The 23,743-nt window shown below is 41.4% G+C and overlaps 1 protein-coding gene and 1 long non-coding RNA gene across 3 annotated transcripts in view; one reads left to right on the top strand and one right to left on the bottom strand.

Moving 5' to 3' along the window:
• Positions 1 to 23,743, bottom strand: part of CEP85L (centrosomal protein 85 like) — a 144,839-nt gene that overhangs the window by 95,876 nt on the left and 25,220 nt on the right. Inside the window, exon 1 of one of the 2 annotated variants that reach the window (XM_064649678.1) lies at positions 15,050 to 15,167. The exons of the other annotated variant lie outside the window; for it this stretch is intronic. Coding sequence (XP_064505748.1) covers positions 15,050 to 15,098 — 49 coding nt within the window. The 5' untranslated portion in view covers positions 15,099 to 15,167. Of the gene's footprint in view, positions 1 to 15,049; positions 15,168 to 23,743 lie in introns of those variants that run through there. 2 annotated transcript variants of the gene reach the window in all.
• Positions 15,675 to 16,380, top strand: LOC135411706 (uncharacterized). Its single transcript, XR_010429261.1, has 2 exons — positions 15,675 to 15,734; positions 15,867 to 16,380. It is a non-coding gene; the product is annotated as an uncharacterized LOC135411706 (long non-coding RNA).

The following is a 23,743-nucleotide window of genomic DNA, read 5'->3' as shown; positions in this document are numbered from 1 at the left end:
CTTTAGCAATATCTTGTGTAATGTATTTCCTTCTCTTCCTTAGTTTTTCCTCTCCAAAAGTCTCAACTATTCCATTGAGTATCTTCCAAGACCAGAGGAGCCACACATGAACACACTTGCCTGTGGCTCACCAGTCACACCCTCTAAAGGGGCACCAGCCAAGATTCTAAGGGAACACCATTCCAGGTGTCATTCTTCATACCATCCTCTCTGTGCCATCACCTAATGTACTGAAGTTTTGCATACAGCTAGTGGGAATCTGGGACATTTCTGCCTCTCCTACCATCCAGCACATTTTTCACTAAATAGTCTGGCTGCTTTGGGAACAATAATTTTTCCCTCTAAATAGGGCTACTTTTCACAAGAGTTCCACTTCATACATCTCAAGCTGCATCTAGCTATTCCAGCAAGAGTAATGCTGACTTATGGGAGGCCCAGCTAATTAAATCAGAGACAGTTCTGATTTAGGAGACATTTCAAATACATTTATAGAAGAGAAAATTAGACTGGTTTACCCTTTATCATGCTGTTTTCCACTATGCAACACTTTGGTGACATTTCAGCTTTTATGACATTAAAAAAGTGTTAAAAGAAATGCAGCAGATAATGGTACCACTACTGCACGTTAAATTAACACAGTATTAAGTGTCGAACCCTTTAGATTTCTTGGTTAGAAAAATACTCAGTACATGAACCTATAACCATCCATATGCAAACCCCCAAAGGGGAGAGATACTTTTCACTCTGGTGGAACTTTGAGGAATAAGAGCTAAAAATACCACAGAACCAGAGTAACTTATGAAAGGACATTCAGAAGTCACCCACTCTAACCCCCAGCTCAAAGCAGGGCTAATGAGATCAGACTGCTCCAAGGTCCCATCCAGCTGAGTCCTGAACACCCCCAAGGACACAGATTCCAACACCCTTTCTGGGCAGCTTGTTCCAGCATTTAACCACATCTCAGGAGTCTCTCACATTCCAAACATTGGTGCAATATATCCTAAAAAATGCAATAGCACAGTGCAACTAGTCTCAACAAAAAGGGTTAACATACTAGAGGGGGCAGACAGTCATCCTCATTGGGGTCTCTACAGGTACTGTAAGCTGAGAAAATAATAGGTACTACAATTTTGGAAAACAATAGGCATTACAAATGGATTACCCTGCTCTAGTCTATTCTCAGTTTTACACCTACACAGTCTTGGGACACACCAAGCCCCCTGTGTGGTGCTGAATAGAGGTCCAAGAGGACACACTGGCACAACACACAATTAATGCAATGCCTTCTTGAGCACTTTTGCACCCAAGGGAAGTTCAGCATCACTAAGTTAACTCATGAAGCCTGATCCTTGAGCTTGCAGGCCTTAAGAGCTAAGTACTGGTACACATCCATAGCTACCCACAGACCAGCATGAGGCCAGCAAGAGTTTATTGGCTTTGGCTCAGCACAGACCAGCCAGATCCCATCTGGCTTTCCAGGAAAAATACTCAAGTCTGTCTGCACAGTGCCCTGGGCTCCAGAAGAGTCTCTTCACTCAGGCACTCCTTCTCACTACCCATTGGATGCACAGCCGGCAGGAAAGTGCCCACAGTGCTGTCATTAGGATAATGCCTTCCCCTTACAGCCAACCTGTACACAGAGATATGGACAGTGGCTGGCATGGGGTGGAACACACTCATTTTCTCCCTGGGCTTCTACTGCTCAGGAGAAACCTCTACATTTACAAGGGGTATGTCCCAAGAAAGACAATTATTTTAGATTTTAAGTATGTAAACTGGATGTGGGTTTTAACCTATTTTAGGTATGTCAACAGAACACGGCTGCCCATGATCACTTCCCAGAAATGCTTTCTCTTTGCCTCCCTGACATTAAACATGCTCTGTTTCTTCTAAAAAGATAGCTAATGACGTATTCCAGGAGTCTACACTTTTTAGTATTTCATGGCATATCTGCATCACTGTTTTACTTTGCTGAACTAATGATGACTCTACTCCATAGAAGGCCATTACAAAAATACAAGTGTCTACATGAAAGAAAGCTTTTCAAAGCTGATTGAACCCACTACCATAAATAAATACAAGCAACAAGATAGTAGGAACAGACTCAATATTTAGGTCTCAACAGTAAGTAACCCATAAAATAGGGCCTGATAGAACTCATTAGTCCAAGACATTATTTAAAAATTAATTTATTACTTTCTTTATTTGAAACTAACTTTCCAAGCCAAGTTATGAGGAATCACCAATGGCTATGCACCCTGTTCTATGGTCCCCAGCTCCTTTTTGAACAGCTCTCTGCAAATATATGACCTTTCACACAGAAAACAGCCTACACTAGAAGAACCAAATATAAGAGAGGAAGATACACAGGAGTCCCCACACTGCTCAGTTAGCACACCTGCCTTACCCTGCTGCTCTAATCTCAAGTCTGCCAATCAACAGCTAGTGTCCATCTGCCCAAAATACAGTGGGATAAGAAAAGCAAGCAAAAACTTCTAAGAGATATTTGTGCTGCTAAACTGTATATTACCATCTGACTATGATCATTCTTTACCAGGCTAGAAAAATCTACCTTTCATAAGATTCACCAGAAGAGAAAGAAGAGTAGTGTCATCCTACCCAGCTGTAATTTCCATCAACAAACATGACAAAATACACATGAGATTCCAAACAAATCTCAGAAGGAGCCTTGTTTATACAAAAAGTTGACTACCTTCTTAAATTTGGCCAGCTAAATATACCAACATAGTCCTGTGTTTCCAGACTAGACATTTAAAACAGATCCGTTTACAACTAAGTATATTAAGTGCAGGAAGTAGATTACTTATTAAGAGAGAACAGTTGTTGAAATTTCACTCCACAAAAACATGTATCTTTTTCTGTGTGTTACAAAATGCTGTCAGCTACTGCTGGCAGAAAGTCTCCTAGTTAATTCTGGATCATTACCACTCCTAATTTCAGTGGCATGCACAGTTCCCATTTGATATACATACACAAAATAATCACACCACCATCTTAATATCTATTTCCTAAAATACCTGAAAAATGCTTGTATGTAAAGATTATTATTTTCAAGTGACAGCTACGATATTATTATTTTACCTAGACACTGAATGGAAAGCAGCAGCCAAAGACTTAACTGGGTTTCACAACAGATACATCCTAATTTAAGGATATTGATTTTTCTATTCCACACCATGACTGACATAGATTGTGACCAGAAGTGAATCACCCATGACAGCCAGTGTAAATTTATACAGTCAAAGGATTCTGAAGGAGATATCTCACTACAGTACTATCAAAACTGACAAATAAGCAAAGCTCCATTCTAGTCATCATGGATGTGACCAGGCTGTACAATAGTATTTCATGCCAGGATGGCACTGAAGCCTGCCTGAAGCTCTTCCATGGAAATAGAGTCAGCATTCAGCCCAAAGACACTGCCAAAGTTAATTAGTTCACCCTCACCATCTGTACTTTTACCCAAACCCCTGCTAATTATGCCAGAAGATCACACAACAGTATTTAGAAACAACTCAACTCACCTCCAAGCTCGTTCTCCCACATCTACTTGCACGATCCCCTGATACTGATGAATTTATCCCAACTCCTACACAGACCCCTCTTTCTCAAGGAATTTTTCAGGGTGTCATAGACTCTCTTCTGCACTCTCTCCCTGTCCCATAGGGCTAAGTAACCACACCTCTTTTCAAAAGGAAAAGTCTACAAACAAACCCACAAATGGTCTCTCAGTGACCCATTTGCTGTATTGTAGGAAAAAAACCTTTCTTCCACTGGAAAATGTTTGTTTACTCATCATATATGCAAAATCACTACTGCTGAAAGATTAAAGACGACTTCACTCTGGGGTATGTTTCATGCACAAGTCTTTGCCAAAAATATTCTATTTTTTTTAACTAAGACAATACAGTGAGAAAAGGAAATGGAGGCAGGTGAATCTAAAATGCTAAAAAAAAACCTTTTCAAAAGTAGACACAAGAGCAGATGCCATACTTAAACACATTTATATAGGGTTTTAAAAAAAGCTGAGAGTCAGCAATAGAATGGCTCAATGGCAGCCTCCTTCAGTCAAAGGTGAAGCAAATGATAAGGTGCATTCAGTCAATCTGATATCCTGACACGATAAAAAGATCCAGACATGTAAGTGTTCCTTGTAGACAAAGGCAAAAAGAAAACTTATTTGGACAAATAAATTCTTTATAAATACTTTTGAAAATAATGTTTAAAAACTGGCATCTCAAGCCTAACCACCTAGACACATACTTCCTAGGTGCACTTCATCTCTATGATCCTTCCGCAAAATAAATTGCAACTTTTATTAAAACAAATGTCCAAAACAAGTTCCAGGTCTACAATGAAACCTCTTCTCTTCCAGGATGAGCAGTACAGTGGAAAGAGAGGATTTCTAACGCTTTCAGGGAAGGTGGCCAGTTGACAATTTCAGGATCCTTTTCACAAACGCTCTGGAGGTGGTGGAAGCTCACAGCTTTACCAGCTGGCCATGAACTCAGATACCAGAAGGCCTTAGTCCCTCCTCTCACATGAATGCAGCTCAGAGTAGGTGGATGATGCAGTTTAATCTAAGTGCAATAAGAAGCCGGGTAAGGTAGGATGAAATGACAGCCCTGAACTACTGAATTTTTACATTTCAGTTTCTCAAGAGCACAGTGTCAGATCGCTAAAGTATGATTCATTCCGAGCACTCATATTCTTTATTAGAGTGCTTTATTGACAGAGCCTGCAAGCCATTTAACCAAGTTCTAGTTTTTCATTTGGAAACTGATTAGAGCAATCCTAAGTATGCAGAAAGATAAAAATGTACAGATATAGAGGGAAGCAGGAAAAGAAAAACAGGAATGCAAGACTTTAAATAGAAGAATATTGAGAGAGAGACTTTTTTATCAACATTTTTACTTGTACAGCCTGATAACACACTGCCTGGTATACAAAGGCCCATACCTGTCCTCTGTATTGTTAATGTGGAAAAGAATTCATTTACCAGAGAGAGAGAAAAACATCATAAAATAGTAGAGGAAAAAAATTAAAGTAGGAGAGAAAGAAGAAAATCCTCAAAATACACATACACTTGATTGGCAACATCAATTATAAAAACCTAGCTATGGTCATATTTTAAGGAACATAAACTTGTGCTTCAATTTCTTGAGAGCCTAATTTAAAGTAAGTTGAGAGCCTAATTTAAAGAAGCCAAATCTCTGGCTTCTTTTGCATCTCAAATTTCTTAATAAAAGTTAAACAGTTTCATTTTTCCTCCCCTAGAGAAGCGGCTCAATGCACAACCTCTCATCACAGATAATTATAGCTATAAAACCTTTTCTTCTGTACAAAACAGTATTTCAGTGTGAACCTTCACAAGGTCCCATTTTTGTAACTTTACACACGTGTACGGGACTGTACGACAACAAGTTACAAGGGATCCCATGCAGGAACGTGTGTGATTTAGAAGGAACAATGGGAACTAAGAATAATAAATGCGTCATTTTGATAGATGAGCTTTAGAAAATCTTGCCAAGGCAGTTTAAAGACATAATCAGGTAGCTCACTGTCTATCAACCCCCACGCCAGTGTCTATAGAAAGTAAGAGGTGCACAGCTCTGTCTTTCCATCAAAGAGTCCAGCTGGCCAGCTTATGCTGCTGGTTAAAATGGGTTTGAGCTGAGAACGCTGTTTGACATTAGAGCTGGCTGGATCTTGTGGTCAGCTGCTACACAAAGGCTGCTCACCCTTCGCAGACACCTTTGCTTGCCCAGCATAAGCCCTGCCACTCCAGAGCCCACAGAAAGGGGTTCAGGAACAAACTGTTCCTGCTTACGGAAAAGGTTATCTGCTAATTTGATTTCCTAAGCTTGCTCAGCAAGGGGTCAGACGAGAAGCAGCGCCAAGGAGGGAGTGGGAACATACAGGTCTGAGGCCTCTCAGCAATTAGGTAGTAACTAGGGTTACACTACTGCCAAATTGCACATTGTGGCACATTCTAAACTGGAGCGAGATAGGCATAAATCTCTGGCTGGCTACACTGAGGAGGACAAAATCTGTTCAACTAGCAGAAAGCTGTGTTCAACACAGCATTCTGTTATCTAAAAAGGTAGCAAAATCCTTAAGACTGACACAGTATGTAATAATGGGCTCTGCCTTCCTGATTTCCGCTCTAGAAAGCACATAAAACAAGAACTCAAATTCTTAACACACTTTATAATTTATACACACACAGCATTTAGCTGTAGTTATTTAAGGTCAACCCAATGATTAAATTCTAACCCTTCTCAGGAAAGAAAGAGGTTTGCTTTCATTTCATCACAGGAGCAAGACCAAAAACTCAGTCCAATTGTTGATGGCACTCCTGTGAGTTTCCTGCTTCCAGATACAGCATTTGCATAAAACAGAACTTCAAAATACAAACTGCAGATGTTTCTTATTTCACATTTGGCTCACAGACCACATCTATTACCTCATGCCTGCTCTGCTGGCTTGCGTGTTTGTCTTCGGACTCAATGCACTATTCACCCCACAGAAACACAAAATTATATTTTTAGTTTCCATTCACTTCCATATAGTAACTGCAGAAAAAAAAGCTACCTTTTAAACTTAGAAAGTTTATCAATTACAATAGGAAGAGGGGAACATCCAGGAAAATAAACACATTAAATTATGCTTAAAGTGAATATAAACGTTGAACAGCAAGCCCTCAGGACATGCAGTCAGTTCCCAGGGTCTGACAAAAAAGCTGTGCACTTGTAGTTGATCAGCTGCATCTTCCTATCAAAAAAAAAAAAAGCTACTGATCACAGATTACCATCTATGTTTCATCCCTTCTTACATCTTAGCTTTACTGGTATTTAAAACCATAATCAGGTAAGTTTTTCTCCAAGTTGTTCGTCATTCTAACATTTTTCTTACAGAATTACCTTTGTTCTCCCTCTTTCTGATTAAAGAGTTAACTCAATTTCTTCTAAGCATGGAGAAAAGTGAAGTAATCTAACTGCTAGAATGAATCAAAAAACACTAAATGGTTTTAAGCAGCTCCCAAACTTTCCAAGTGGATCAAATAAAGGAGTTTAGCAGCCTTACTTTTAAAAAAAAAGTTAATAATTTCTCTCCTCCTTGTAGTCAAATATCAGATCTAAAGGTACCTTTGACACCAAAAAAAATGGTGAAGACAGAGACTCCCACAAAATAAAATTTCACTGAAATATTTTGCTTAAGAAAAACAATGGAAAAAATCCTAATGTTGTCAAAGAAGTCTAATGTGCATTACACACACAACAGCATCTACTTTAATAGGAACATACCAGAGACTGAGCCTCCAGGCTATAGTTTTAGTGCACGCTAACAGAAGTATGCACATCATGTAAAGGAGTTCCCACACTGTTACATTTGGGTTAAAAGGATGAACTGCTCCCTTCATGTAAGTCATTAGGAGATTTTCCTTACAAACTTCCAATGCTCATGTCACAGAGCACAACTTTTCCCCTCACTTAGCTCTTCACCTTCCACTAACACCTATTCAATATAAGGACAGACAATACCCTGAAAATTAAAAAGTACCAGATAAAAAGAAAAAAATCCTTCACACAATACACCATCAACCCAGGATAATTCCACTCAAAACTTCTACTTCTTATCTTTCTGTCTACCCAGTTACAACAGCTTTTAATGTAAAACTTTACACTACAATAATTCTATCAGCCACACAAAAGTCCTTATTCAATCAGTTTGGTATTTCAGATGACAGAGAGAACAGGAAGAAGTTAAGACTGTAACTGTTATCTTTGTCTTTCCAAACTAGCAAAAGAATAAAGTTAGAAGTAATGGTATTTCCAATGTCTTTTTGTGCTTTCAGCTGGGTCACTACACTTCATACTTTTTTTTCTTATTACCCACAGAACCATCAGGTCTTTGATCAGTGTTTGTCATTGAACTTTTATACAAAGCATTAATTCTCAACTATAAGAATGCCTCCAAAGGTTGAGAATTGCCAAAAGGTATAAATAGCTTTGCTTAAGAGTAGGCATTTGGGAGAGAAGATACCATCTTATAAAAAAGGTAAGACTTAAAATAAGAAAAGTCTTATTTATTCTGAAACATTTGAAAAAGTTGCAGCTTTCCACACCATCTGGAAACTATGCTACAAAAGGCATAAAAGAAACATCAAAAACACAATGATACCTTATAAGGAATCTCAGATCTGACTCCAGGATGATTCAAGAATGTTTCTTGTCCGAATACCACACCACTGGTCTCAAACGTACTAGGAAGCTAAAAGTTTGAAGAGCATCTTTTGCTCTTCTACTTGTATTTGCTAAGTCTACTTCAGGTATTTTAATGAAGAGGCAATTATGACTTTTCCTTGACACTACTGGCACTGCCCTTCCTTAGCAGGACTGAGATAGTCTCCAGTACTACTTCAGTCATTATCCATTATCCTGGACTTGCTTAAACCTGTATGTGAGTCCACTAATTGGTGGAAGTTACGCTGTCCAACGGAATTAATGTCACTTTTTCCTGATCCTCACTCTTAATCTTCCTTGGCCTTCACGGTAAGCCTGAGGATTAACTATCTACTTCCTGATGGCAGCAGCAGCAGCAAACCAAGACTATGCTGGAAGATTTTTCCACTCTCCATGAGCTGATTGAAGAGGTAGTCCATTTGACTCTAAATATTCCACACCTGCCTGATATCAGTGCAGATGCTTCCTGCAGTGAAACTGATAGATTCCTGTCAGGTTCCCGACACCAGGGTCAGGCAACTGTAACCCCTCCCCTTCAGCATTTAACTTCAGCATTTTCCTGGTCCAGCCTCCCCACTGCGCTTGCTGTAAGGTTGAACAAGTGCTACAGTGGGCACATGGGATGCAATAAGGATACGTGAGTGGAGGTACACAGAAAGGTGGGAGCAACTACTCACTAGATTATCTTACCTGTAAAATAAAATCATGCCCTGCAATCCACCCACATACACCCCTTCAGGAAAAAGAAGCCGTTTACCTGCCACATTTTCCCACATTTCAGGGACTATCACATCTTAAAAGAAGAGAGAAAAAAAATTCTCTAAACTCGACCTTCTTTTATTTGTGTTAGTTCCTCCTTTCACAGATGGGCCAGCTGAATCTCAAAAAACAGCAAAGATCCCTGTGGAATGAGGAACAGAAAGATGCAGTGTCATTTATGGCATGGCTGGCTGCAGAAAAATAGGTGACTTGAGCGTGGCTGTGCAATCAATAGGATGTTTATGGCCAGGCAACCAAGCCAGATGCTGTGGAGCGGAGAGCCCAGGGAAAGCTCGCATTGCATCCCCAGGGGCAATTCCACAGGTCTCAGCAGTTTCAGGAAACACAAGGGATGATATGTCAGGACTAAGACACTTGTGAGCATATTTACATGACTTATTCCCTGCTGCATGTTCTCCTCCTCTTCTCCAGTCATCCACCTCTGTGCTTCTGCAGCTGATCTGAGTTTCCCACTTGCCACATTCAGTATCTCCTCATCTTGCCCTAGACAGCAAGAAACTTCATGTAGGAGCCTACGGCAGACACCAGAACCTTATTATACTTCAGTACACCTTCCCACACCTTCCCCCAGTGTTGGCAGGAATAAACTTCATGACACTATATATAGTATTATTCGAGGTCTACTGAAAGAAATAGCAAAACACAATGACTTCTTTCTGAAGAAATTTTATGGGGGTTGCAGGTGCCCACACGCTGGTTGGGGCTGCAGGGCAGCCTCTGTGAGGAGTGTCCAGAGCTGCGCCAGGTTGGACACAGCTGGTTGCAGCCAGCTCCAAGCCACCCACTTCAGGGCACTGCTCAACCCAACAAACACGATAGCAACACTTTGGAGAAAGCGTTTGTTAAGAAAGAGCAAAACGCAGTCCAGAAGCAATGAGTGAGGTGGAAAAACTGTGAGGAAAAGCCCTGTGAGCCCAGAGGTGAGAGCAGGAGGGGAGGAGGAGAAGCAGGAGCTCCAAGCACCTGCACAGATTCCCTGTAAGGCCCTACAGAGATCAGGCTGGCACAAGGCAATAACACAAGGAAAGAGCGTGAAGAGGAGCTGACATGGACTGACGTCATGGTCAAGTCCACTTGCCAGCTACTGTCACAGAAAAAAACAAACAATCTCTCTGTCTTCTCAATTCACAAGCTTTTCCACCCTGTTTTCTCTCCTGAGCAAGGGTAGTGGGAAGCGGCTGGGTGAGTGTCTGGCAGCCAGCCATGGCTAACCCACGGCAGAAGCCAGTGAGAAAGCCACTTTTTGAATTACACAGTGAATACACTTGAATGTGTTTTAAAGCTAATCACAACCACAATCAGACTGTCTCATTGTCAGTGTACAACTTCAAGATGTATTTGGGCATCTGAGACGCTACTGACAACTACAACCAAGTCAGCACTTCTTCAGCCAAAGAACAACCAGCACAGGAATTGAAAATCAGTTAAACTCTCCAACTGTTAAACCACAGACAAGTTGTATGACAGAAACAAGCATCCAAAGAGTACAGAAGGCAGAGCAGGTGACACTGAACAAGTGTAGCACTATCGCTCTTCTTAAGTAACTTGTCTACAGTGAACAAACTTTGCTTCCAACAATGGCAGATGACCACCTCTGGATACAACCTCAAGTCGTGCAATTTAGGAGGCTTCCAGCTGTTCTTACCACCATGTACACTTACTGTATTTGGCAAGTGCTCCATATCTTGAAACACATGGGTTCTTTAACAGGTATTAAATATCCAACTAAAATCTTAGCATAAATAATTTGCAACTGTAAGAATCAATATTTGGTGGGCATAAATCCTAGACATTCTTTTGAAAAGCTACAGATGCTCTTATCCTACTAGCACTTCCTTCATCACCATCTCCTAGGGCAGATGTGATGGCTCAGACTGCTTTCTACTATATCCTTATTCTGTACAACCATTTAAAATGAATGCATTCTTCTCAAAATCGTTACATTAATTACTACTTCCTTTAATTAAAGTTTCAAAAGCACAGAATTACCACAAACACAGGTCTATTATTCAGTGAGTAAATGTTTAACATACAAGAGATCAGAAAAACTCCTAAGCCCCAAGACCAACACTATAATATACCCTCACATCCATCTCTCTTCTCGTGCCCAGCAGTTAAGACATACATGTTCTGCACGCACTAAAAGAGTAGATGCTACATCCATAAAAGTGAATTGCCTGGAGGGAGGAAAAAACAAAGGCATTGTTTTTGAAGGGAAGTAAGTAGCTCCTGTTCACCATCACTCAAACACAGAATGTCATTTGACCTCGCAGTGATCTGTGAAAGACAGCAGAGGCCATTCTAGCAGCAGGAACACAACATTTTTAAGCTCAGGTGATCAATCTTTACAATGCACCATATGCAAACGTATATATACGCTTATAACTGGTAACCAATTTGAAGTCTACACGTGCACTAACTCACCATTTATTGCTTTGTCTAGCCCATAAAGATAAACCTGACTTCTCAAGACATTCCAAGAGCTATCACATCCCCAGCTGCAGATCTCCAATAGCAGACTAAGAAAATTTGTTACAGAAACAAACCCACTGGATTTCTGTCCCTTCCCCCACCTCACATAATGAAAACAAGTGTCATCAGCTGCACTCTCCCCATGCCAGCTGTTAGGAAGCTGCCTGTGAAGCCCATGAGTACCCCAAGAAGGTAGTGCTCCACAAACTGTTGTGACCTTATTGCTGTTCACATTTTGCTTGTGACACCATTAAATAATCTTTCAGATCCACGTGTGTCATGCTGCCAATAAGGCTCAAGTACAAGAACGCAGGGCAAACCACACAGCCAGGGAGGGCTCCAGAGGCAGAGGGGTGCAGGCTACTATTTTTAGGGAGTATCAATAATATCTTTTTGATGTCCATTATTATCAATAGATAATATTGGACAGTGGAGAGAAGCCTGACTAGAGGTGGCACAGTTTACTGAAAGTAATAAATACTTGTCATTTCATTTTAAAGTGTGCTGGTTTCACTTTCCACAGGCATCTGTTGGACACACATGGCCTAACTGAATGACTGCATGCCCCAGAGGTAAAACACATCTAGATGAACACTTTCATAGTCTTAAAAGAGCTATTAACCAAGTGTGCATTTCAAAGGCTGGTCTAGATTAATAAGCAAATGGATTAAAATGCTGCATGCCCTTCACTGCAGTTATTTAAATTCCTGCAGCACATGGCAAACTGCTGTCTTTATAGAGGTATAAGCGTTTCATAAACAGCTACATGTGTACAAGAAGACTGAAAGACTAGGTCAATCATATACATTCCAAAAATAGCAATTTAATTTTTCAGACAGGCACTGAGACTGTAAGAAGCTGAATTTATTTCGCACGGGCAGCAAACTTTGTCATTAAATTCACTGATTAAACAAGAAGCACCTATCTAAAAAAAATTCCAGCGGGATGCAAACAAGACAGCACACTTGTTTTCAGAGAATGCACTCCCATTGAACCAAAAAGCAGGAACAATATGCAAATTAGAAAAGAGAATAAAACTGAAGGCCACAAATGAAATATGCCCCAAGAAGTGTCCTTGCCTGTTACATTTTAAGATAACCAGAATTAATTTGCATCTATTACTGAAAAACTGGTAATTCCCCTGTGTAAATAGAATACTTCAGTAAGCACCTAGCTTTGTAAGGGAACTGTAAGATTTTCAGCAAAACTAAGACTTCTAAATACATATATCTATAGATAACTAGAGTACAACTAGCAAAACAGAACACTTTTCAGTAATAAATACAGTTTAATAAGAGTTATCAAGTTACTGTTATGCTCCCAGATCAATCAGAATCTATAGCAAGTAGTTGCCATTAAAGAATTAAACATATCTTGACAGAAGAAAAATTCCTTCAGCTTAAAAATAAGTGCTTAAACTTCTGCTTCCTTGTAGGATGCTCCTGTTCTGCTACAAAATACTTTTCCCGTGGACAGCTTCCTTAGAAAAAAAAATAAATATCTAACATGGCAATAACAGGATCTTAGTAGCTGTCATCCCTTCAATAAATACCTGCATAGAGCTAATTAACTTCCACTGCTTTAGATAGATTACAAACCTTGCAAAAGAGCTTCTCGACTCTTTCCCAGTAAGAGAGATGAAGGAGGCAACTCCTATGCTGGAAATTATAGTGCACAGATGATATCTCAAGGTTAAACCTTCACCTACTTGCTTTCTAATTAATCACTACTTTCTGTTAATCTTATCTCAAATTAGATGTTTTTCTACCAGTTTTGCTACCTTACACTTCTAGTGCGTACAGATAAACATATATTAAATACTCTGGGTTAATACAAGTTTGAAAGAAATGAGGGGACTGGGGAGGAGGGAAAAGCAACATAGAAAATTTGTTCTTGAATCTTAAAGACCATTCTGACAAACGTGCAAGAGTAAAACATTCATCCAATAATTCACCAATCAGAATTGCTGACAAATTCAACACAGTATTAAACCACTTCATTTGACCCCAAACAAAAGGAAAGACACTGTAACAAGAGGCACAATCTAAAGTTTTCTGAAACTAATGGAAAACAAACATCAGCAACCTTTGCAACAGTCTGAAGTTAGTGTCAGAGTACGCTTGTGACACAACCTTTTAATATTCCTGCCCTAAACACAAATAATGAAGAATTGAAACACTCTAAATTCCTGCAGTTTCCATCAAATTAACTGAAATCTCTGCACCTACTGTTCAGAATATCCACTATCTTTGCAAGCTGTAGCACAAAGATAATGTAATTCCATTCTTTTGCAGGAAGCACTGAATAATTTAAAAAAAAATAAAAAGGCTTCAACGAGGTGAACGTGTTATACACAGAAATTAATAACTTAATCACAGTACAGAAAAAAGGAACAACGTCTTCTTTCACCTTCTAGGGATGAACATTAGCCTACTTGTAGAGATTCGGGCAGCTGCTGAGAACGTCTTAGCAGCTCTTGTATTTGCAAGAAAAACCCTGTCAGTCGAAAGCAAAACAATCCCGCTATTTACATAGGTCAACTAACCATATACACGTTATACAGTCATGTTTTGCAATCCCAACACTAAAACATAAACCCAAACTTCCGAAGCAAAAAAATTACTCCAACAGCACTACTTTGCACTTGCAATGGCAGAGCCAAATCACAGACCTCTACTGTGATCAATTGCTTCAATAAATCAAAACATGACAAAATATTTGCAAAAGCTCTGCCAGAAGGTGATATAGTTGGTAGTATTTCCAAACCCTGAAAAGAGCATCCAAAAGAGCCAGTACCTTGCCTCACCTGCCCAAAAGCAATGTTCACACGGCTCTAAAGCCAATTCACCAGTTTTCCTCCTCCAGTTTGACAGCCTTGACGGGGGGGGGAAGTCAGCCCATCGCTCACAGATAGGTGTCTCTCCTGGAACAACCTAACTCCAAGCACTAACCTATCAACGCATCCCTGCCAACCCGCAGGAACTAGGCTCTAATTAATCCAGAGACAGCGAAGTGGTGAGGGAAAAAAAGGCAAAATAGGACTCGACCCATTTGTTGCGGTCTAAATTTAAAGCGAAAAAGCATCAAGAGAAGCACGCTTCCAGTCTCTGCCTAAGGGTATACTAACAAACCGGGGAGGGAAACGAAAGCCCGAAACATGGAAACGGATTAAGTAGGTTAAGCTCAGCTTTTATCATCCGCTGCAAGGTCCAGCTAAGGCAGCGCTGAGCCCCCGGCCGGCCCGATGCCGCTGACGCCTAATCGGCCTCTCCACCGGGCCGGCCCCGCACTCGCTCCGGGCGCCACGTCCCCCCTCTGGGAGCCGGGTGTGGGGAAGGGGCCGCGCCGCTTCCCGCCCGCAGTGGGGAGGGAGACATTTCCTCAGGCGTTCCTGTGGGGACCCGGGAGGGAGCCAGCCGGGCCGGGCCGGGCCGGGGGAGGGGAAGCGGCGCGGGGCCCATGTGCCTCCCCCCGGCCCCGGCCCCAGCCCCAGCCCCATTCCTTTCCCTTCCCTCCTCAGCGCTCCTTACCCGCCTTGTAGCCGCGCAAGCCGGGCTGGGGGTGCAGCCCGCCCCACATGGTGCCGCGCCGGGCCGGGCCGTGCCGGGGGACCGCCGCTCTCGGGCGGGCGGGCGGCCCGGAGGGGCGGCGGAGGCGGCCGCTCCCGCTGCCCGGGGAGCTCAGCGGGGCGCTGCCGCCGCGGCGGGAGCTGCTGCCCGCCCCAGAGGCGCCGCGGCCATGGTGCCGGCACTGCCGAGGGCCGTGGGACCTCGCCGCCCCCTCGTAGGAGACAAAACTTGCTCTATTGCGCTGCCGCTGCCGCCTCCTGCCTCTCTAGCGCTGGGAGCGGGGCGGAGACAGGGGCGGGAACGCCGCAGATGCTGCTGCGGCTGCCGCTGCTTCGGGGGCGCCCGCTTACATAACCCGGCCCACGGGGCGAGCGGCGGCGAGGGGCTGCGGCGGGGGGCGAGTCCGACCGGCCCAGCCCCGCACAGCCCGCAGCATCCCGCCCGCCCGGGCCCCAGAGCCCTCTGCCGGGGCCGCAGAGGAGGTTCGGGGGCTCCCGTTGGGCTCGGGCTTCTTCGCTCGCTCCCTCGTCCGCCCGCGGGACCCGCGCGTCCCGCTCGCTCGGGAAGGGCCGGTGGGCAGCGGAGTGTGGCTGTCACCGGGCAAGGCGCCGAACTGACAGCACTCGGCGTGGTGAGAAGGCAGTCGGTAAAGGAGGGTGAAACGCCTGACTCCAGAGTTGCGGCATTGGAGATACCCAAGGCCACTACGCGCGGACTTTACTAAGTAGAGTTCATAATAAAATCACAATTTTCCTCTACTTTTTTTTGTTTTAGTAAGAAATCGAAGCGGATATAAAGAAGAATGGTAACATTCGTTTGAACGATCAGTTCCACCAAAAGCATCATAAAAGTTGAAGCCACGGAACTGGGAACAAAACGCTCCTGTCAGCAATAATTCAAACCCGGTAAAAGGCCCCCTCCAGCCCCAAGCTGCTTTGAGTCTGCTCCAAACACTTCAAGAGATATTTGTGCAATAGCAACCTTCGTGTTACTGTTGCTTGCGTCTGCCAGCCCAGTGTCCCCATTGTAAACTACCTTCTGAACAAGTGTTCAGCAGTCTCCATCATCAGATAAAAACATAAAGAGGAGGAGAAAACACTCAAACAGCTTCTAACTTCAGCATAACTATCCCAAAATTACAAAGCCCGCCACCACCAAGAAAAGCAATGCTTCAGACAGCATTGCAGAGTATGATGGGCATGACAGCTTGGGGAGGTGAGGTGAAACACGAGCAGTTCTGTATTCACGTGGAAACATTCACAATCAATAAACAAAATTGTGTTCAAACAGTTCCTGCTGACCCAATGCATTTTTAATTAGTAGCTGATGATTACAGAATAGCTTTTATCTCTTTGGAAAGTTATATGTTATATTTCTGCATAAGTCATGTTTTATTTATGCCTAGCTTGGTATTCATAATGTAAAAGAGAGACCTCAGAAGTACTGGCATGAGCATGTAGAAATGCTGCATGTTGTTATTTCTTCCTGTTTCTTGTCTGTATAAAGCCCTTATGCACTCACTGAAGACCTGACATGATGTGCATTCCTCACCAGCTTGTTTTAGCTACAGAGTGTAACTGTCCGTGGGTGTTTTGTAGGTAGAGTTGTAGAAACAAGGGCTTTACAAAGTTAGCAAATATTGAATAAAAAAACCAAATACTAAAACTGCAGGAGATCCTGTCAAAACTTTCAGAGTGTAGCCTGAAGTCCTCTGAATGATAAAAGATCAGGCACATTTTCAAGAACCCACAAACATTGACTTACAGCAGAACACCAATGCAGGAAACTAAATAGTTGTTGATAACACCTTAATGAAATTGTCCAGCCTTTCAACCCTGAAGCCAGCTTCAATATTGAAGAATGTTTGCAAGAGAGACTATAGTAGATAAACACGACTATAAGAAGGAAGAGTAAAAGCTAAAGTATCTAGCAAAACACTCAAGACCAGGAAACATGTAAACAGCTTAGTTCAAGACCTCTTTAAAGGACTTGTCTGCATGTAATATTTGTTGCATACTATTTTGTTGGATAAACTTGAATACTTAGCCTATTTACAGGAGGATGCAGTGAGCTATAAGGAAGCTGAATATCAAGAAAGGGAAGGCGTCTAGCTACAGGCAAAAAGAAAAATTGCCTCAGGGCTGCTGAGCTCTGGAGTTTGTGATGCTGTCCTGTAATGCAGTTGCAGGAACCCAGAGCCTTATCATGACCGCAGAATGCTGCATGCCTGGAAAAGGTCTGATAGCTGTTCTTCTATCCCCTAATAAGTGTCACTGCAGTGTTTTTATGTACTTTGGTATTGCTGTTCATGGAAGCCTTACAGTTTCCTATCTGTCTCCTGTCTACTTGTGAACAACACCACAGAGGAAAAAAAGAACAGATGAAAAGGCCAAGATGAGGGTAGCAGAACACAACCAGGCAGTCTGGCTGAATCACCTCCAACTGCAGGGCTGTGTCTTCCAAGGTGTCCCTGCTGGGGCATCTGTGCTTTGATGGTGCTACTGCTTAGAGCAGAAAGGAAAAAAACATGCTTGAATGCAAGCAGTAAGATAACAGAACCTGAGACGCATCTATCATTTTGATTGGATTTTAAGTTATTTTTATAGAAACTGAATGTAATTAGTAAAGCTTTTTCACTGCAAATGATATCAGTGTATCTGTCTGGAAACTAGGCCAAATTGAAGCCAGTAGTTTTACTCTATAAATAAGTTTTAGCTTGTTAATACTTAATTCTCTATCCAGCAATGTTTTGCGTCTGCAGTCTGCTTGTGTACACAGTTCTAGACCAGGTGGAGCATTTGCTTTAGATTTTCCAAAACCTCTTGAAGAAGTGTAATGACTGGCTTGGACCTCCTGCAAAGAGGAGCTTTTGCTATTTAATGCTGCTGAAGCAAGGCTCTACTTTCACATGGATCTCAACCTGGCAATGCAGCAGGCCCTGAGGACATCCCAAGTCCCTCTTTTTGGCAAGTCTCTGTTGTCCCACCTACAAGGCTCAGCCGTGCAGAAATGGTGGGTAGTACTGGCTCTGGTCCTTAGTCCTCACTCATGCCTTAGTCCTTCTATGCCTAAGGGAGCGTACCCATACCAAGGTGACTTGCATTAGAATAGAATCATGGAATCCTCACCGTTGGAAAAGACCTCTAAGATCATCGAGTCCGACTGTTAAGCTTATCACATTTTACATCTCTTGGGTTGATAAGAATTAGGAGCATAGCAATCTGTGTTCCAGTGCTGCCTCACTCAAGAGGGGTATACAGGTCTCAGTACTCATGGAAAACAGCAGCATGGTATAAGGGAAAACTCATGTAACCTTACACATGATCAAGGGTAAGTGGAAACAGCCTGCATCCCTGGATAACTATTGTGAAATCTGATGCTCCAGACAATGAATGGACTCAATTTCTTATTGTCTGAAAAGCCTTCTCCCCACCTCTTTTTTTCTGACACAAGCTCCACCTTCTTGGCAGAATGAACCAAAAACAACAATAGAAGATAAGAGCTTAAGCACTGGTACTAGGCAGATGCTGTCTCATTAAGGTCAATTGCAACACATCTTAGATTTGTGATCTATCTCCAGGTTTAGAAATCACATCCTTTTTTTTTGCTTCTGAGTAAAAACACAATGCTCGAAATGGAATTAGGCTGAAGCATAACCGTGAAAACAGCATTTTTTTTATTAAAGCCAGAAATAAGTTCAATGTTTACTCTAAGCACTTGCTTTCACATTTAATAGAATTAAAAGATTATTAAAAAAGCCCGAATGCTAAATACCTAAACATTGTTCTAAGCGAATGCAGACCATTTTCCCTATCTAATTAAGACATCAAGCCTGTGTGCATTCTATCAAAAAGCAAGAGTGGTGTTTCTGCAAGCACATCTATATTGTGAATTACTTTGAAATTAAAATCACAATTTTTCAATTATTGAGTTGCTTCGCTAAGTACAGAAATCCTTTTCCTCCACCCACAAGTTTTTCAGCTGAACACTGAGTCCTAGCAAAGTCTTATCAGCCTTTAAGAAGCCTTAGAGCAATTCCTTCTGTTTTCCAAAACAATAACCGCAAGACTGTATTGGGTGGCACTATAATTAAGAACAGATTAATGTACCAAATAAACTGTACATCTGCTGGTAGGGGCAGGTTGGCCTACAAAAGACTGAAATGTTTCACTCAAAGTACATGGTGTGCACTGTGCAGCATTAACAATAAACTGTGTCACCTAATATCTGCAAAGCAGGCATCATGAAAAAACAGTGAACACAATGTTTTTATTTTTGCCTTTTCTACAAGCAAATGGGAGTGAGCATCTTTCACAAAGGAGCACAAGTTGATACTGATTTGAATCTGCTTTGCACCTCACTTTCACTAACAGCTTACACCGTGATAGAGGATCAAACCAAGCAGCTTGTTGTTACCATAACTGTGATTTATTACCAGCCTCCTGAAATATCAGTCTTCTTAATGTTTCAGGTTTCAGAATCAGATTTTCACCTGAGAAATTCTTTACATCTTTGCTAAAAGACCCTTTGGAGTCCAGAATTTTGCACTTTTGTGTGTGTTTGTGTGATATGAATTTAAATTAAGTCTAAGAGATCTAAATCAACTTTGTGTCATCAACTCTGATAATGCAGGAAGAAGAATATATGCAGGGGTGGGACCCAGAGGAGATGGAGAGAATATGTAAAATACTACAGGCCAGAGGCAGGCCTTCTACTCCCAGGCTTCCAGGGTTGCTTCCTATAAAGTTTAATTGCTTGTACCAGAGCAGCCAGTGAGCCTCTTCCCCTGTCCCCACCAGGACATATCCAGCTTCCTTGCAATACATTATGCTCTCATAAAACAAAAATATTTATAAAAAATTGTTTCTCCTACTCTCATTGCATGATTTTTTTAGAGTTTCTCCAGTTCACTTGTTCTTGAGCCCACTCGTCCCCTTCACTTTCTGTGAACACACTGTCTCATTTTAGGAACACTGATCATTTTTTCTGCAATAGTTCTAATACAAAATGAGTTAGCTAGCTGTAAATCCTCTTGAGAGAGAGGGCTGAGACCTCCTGGTGATATTTTACATCTATTATGATGCTGAAATATTTGATGAAGGCCATATTTGGGACCTGCTGCAGTCTAGAAGCTTCGTTGCAATAATGAATAAGAAATGATGATGTATCAATAGTATTGATAATATTCTTTGGTATTTTTAAGAGAGAAAGACCAACAAAATGAAGAAAATGGAGGCATGAAATAAGTGTGCTACCAGTCATCAGATGAGGCAGGCACAATTCAGTTTCACAGTGGCTGTATTAAAACCTTTTCAGTTCGGCATTATGAAAACACTGAACTTTTTGTATCTGCTTTTCTGTGTTAAAACAGAAGAAGCCTCAGCAGTGCTTCAGTTCAGGTTTTCAATCCAACTGCCACTGACAGTGCTCAAGTTTTTATAGTTGGCATTTTACTTCAAGGCAGACTTGTTTCACTCTGTATTATACACAGACAAGTGAGTGCAGAAGGATAAAGCATTGGATGATATTGCTACACAATAATTTGCAGATTTTTTTAAGCTTCTTCATGTATGTTAAACTCCACCCCAAATGTGAAGTAACTGCTATATCAGAAACACAAAGCAACATTTAGCCTGACCTGTTTAAACCTACCTGCTTCAAAGGTTAATCAAAAAGCACCCCCTTGTATGCAGTCACTGAAACAAAGGATCAGATCGTGCAGTCACATTCCCTGGTCCTTCTCCACCTTGGCACAGAAGGGAATAAATCCTGTTTTCCTTTTGCAACAAACATCCCTGATGAATTATATAACTTTAGAGAAATCAGAATTTTAAATTGCAAGTAACTGTTACAGGAAATCCAAAGACACTACAGCACAGCCAGTTAGGATGCAACATTGTATGAATACTTGAATATGGAAATTTCTTCCAAGTAGCCATCATTATCTGCTTATAGCCTGAACTATGCAGTTTGTTTACTCCAAGTCAGAAATACAACCTATAAACATTACCAGTCAGAAAATTATCTGGTCATTTGTGTTTAAGCCAAACCCAATATTGCTGCAAAGGGATGAAATTTCAGTAAAGTCAATGGAGTTGTGCCAGCGCTCAGTTTAGTCAGCTCAGTGCTGTCATATGCACATATGTAAAAGTCGAATGGAAACATTTATTTCATGCTTTAACCATAAATACGATAACTTCATGAAGCTCCCCGCCCCATTTTTTCCTCCATTGATTTTTATTCTACAAAAATCACTGACATTGATTCTACAATAATTCACTACTAATACAATACAATAATTCTCTATACACATTATACCGTAATAATGTATCAGTATTACTTTGTTTTCTCTCAGCAGTGAGAAGTCCGTGCCTAAAATGACAGGGTGTTTTATGCTGGTAGAATAAAATCCAGTTTCACGGAGCACTTTATACCCACCAAGCACACGCCCTGCAGATATCTCAGAACCAGCCCGCTCCCAGCAGCCATTGGCCGTGACACTGCTGGGAACTGGAGAGCGTGCAGGACAGGCAGCAATAGAAAATACTCTGATTTTGATATCCCTGACTCTGCTAAGCCTAATTTGCTTATATCTTGTGCCTTGTATCCTTCTCACAATAAACTAAGAAATATATACATTAGCACACATTTTTAGATAGACCCTGTTCACCCAAGAAGGTAGAAAATGACTGAAATGCACCAAGTGGACCGTACTAGTTTTTACTGACCACAGTGCTCATCAGATTTTTTTCATGGGACCTCAGGGTTCCTATGTGACATACGTACGAATCCACCACAGTATCTGAGACTGTTTTGCTTTTGACTTAAAATTAACACAGACGAGAGTGTTTATTAAAAGTAACTTTGCAGCTCTGGCTTGGCTGTAAGATTGTTCTACTTTTAACACATTACTCGAGTGACCAAATTGATCTGGGAGGCGTTTTAATAAACATGTAACCTGATCTTTGGTCACAAAGAAAACAAGAAAGCAAGTTTCTAAGTGAGCATGTAACTTTAAATGTACATAAGTAAAAGAAGCATAGAAGTTTAAGTATTGCTGCTTTAATTGCTGGGGACTGTGCCACTCATTTAGGAATCCTGTGGTTTAAGAATTGCATATCATGTAGCGCATTGGTGTCCCATTCTAATACTGTGAATATCTGGTTAAATCTATTAAAATGAAATTGAAGAATCATATTTCCAATTTTCTGGTCAATGCAGTACAGTATGACACAAATATGTTCTATACTTTGACCATTTAGTTCTTGGTGTTCCTATCTTCTGAGCCAAGCATCAGAAGGTCAACCCAGATCATAGGAATATCCCCCTGGCTTCTGAAGGAAAAATGATTGTCATCCGTTCACAAGGTAAAGGATCTTGAAGGACCTAAACAAAATACATTAGTAGAAGAGATAAATAGCTTAACTAAAAATTTGGAACTGGCTGCATCCTTATAAAACAAGATTATGTACAAGCACCCAACGTGAAAATTACAAAGAACGAAAAATATACTGAAAGAGGAGATGACAAGCAGTGCAGGAAGCTAAAGTGGAGGGCAACAAAAATGTATTAAGACGGTCTAAGAGGTGGTCATACACAAGACTTCCATCTGTACACTACTCCAACGAATGCTCTGTGAAGCCATTTCATTCATGGAAGTCCTTGTTCAATGACACCACTGACCGCATGTTAAGTGAATAACCCCGCGTGCGGTGACCGTCAGAGCCCAACAGCGGCCCCTGCAGCCACCACAAAGCACTGCAGGCTCTGCACCTCCAGTGATCCAACAGCGCCCCTGCCAACCGGGATTAGAACTGCGCTGAAGGACAGAGAAGTACTCAGACTGCTTTTTTTTGAAGGGGACTTTTGGGTACAGGACTATTGTCTAGTTGTTTTTGTGTTCTGTTACTGTCTTTTGCCAACATACATATATATTTTAATAAAGGATTGTTATTTCTTCCTTTTTTCCATACCCCCTTGATTGGAGCCCCTTAATTTTGGATTTACAATTGCTGAGAGAGAGGAGTTTGGTCTATCTCATAACTCATCCGCCTTAGCAAACATTCCAGTCTCTTCAAACGGAGACAGTCCTTGAGCTTATACATTTCAATTTAAGTAAACCCAGTCTCCCTTGCACAGAAATAGGAAAACTGAGCTGTGTGAAATAAAAACTACCAACCATTTTACTTGAGTCTATAATTAGCATTTTCTGTGTCATACTTTAATTGCTGAAACTGCCTCTACAGAGGCATTAAGAAATCACCAGAAAAAATTGTCACTATGAGGCACATTGAATGTTCAGAACAAAACTTCACCTTGCAAGATTTGCAAGATTTACATCAGTTCTGAAGCACAAAGAAGTCCTAAAATACAGATTTTTGTTTCCATCAGGTACATGCTTCCAACGTGAAATTTACAAAGAACAAAAATATATTGAAACCCTCCCAGAGCTCCATCACAAACAAAACATGATCTATTGCAAGTTCAAATTTGGATGAACACAGATGCAAAGAAAATGTTGGCAGATGAGTTCCCTCTTTAGGAAGAGGAGACAAGTTAGTACACACAGTAAGTTCCACTGAACTAACAAGTCAATTTGTAAGCCAAGTTAGATCTAACAGATCCAGCTATCTAGCTTGAGAGGCTGTGAATTGT

Source organism: Pseudopipra pipra, chromosome 3 (genome assembly GCF_036250125.1).
Source record: "Pseudopipra pipra isolate bDixPip1 chromosome 3, bDixPip1.hap1, whole genome shotgun sequence".
Classification (NCBI taxonomy): Eukaryota; Metazoa; Chordata; class Aves; order Passeriformes; family Pipridae; genus Pseudopipra; species Pseudopipra pipra.
The sequence above is the reverse complement of the archived record's forward strand: the minus strand, read 5'-3'. Positions and strand labels throughout refer to the sequence as shown.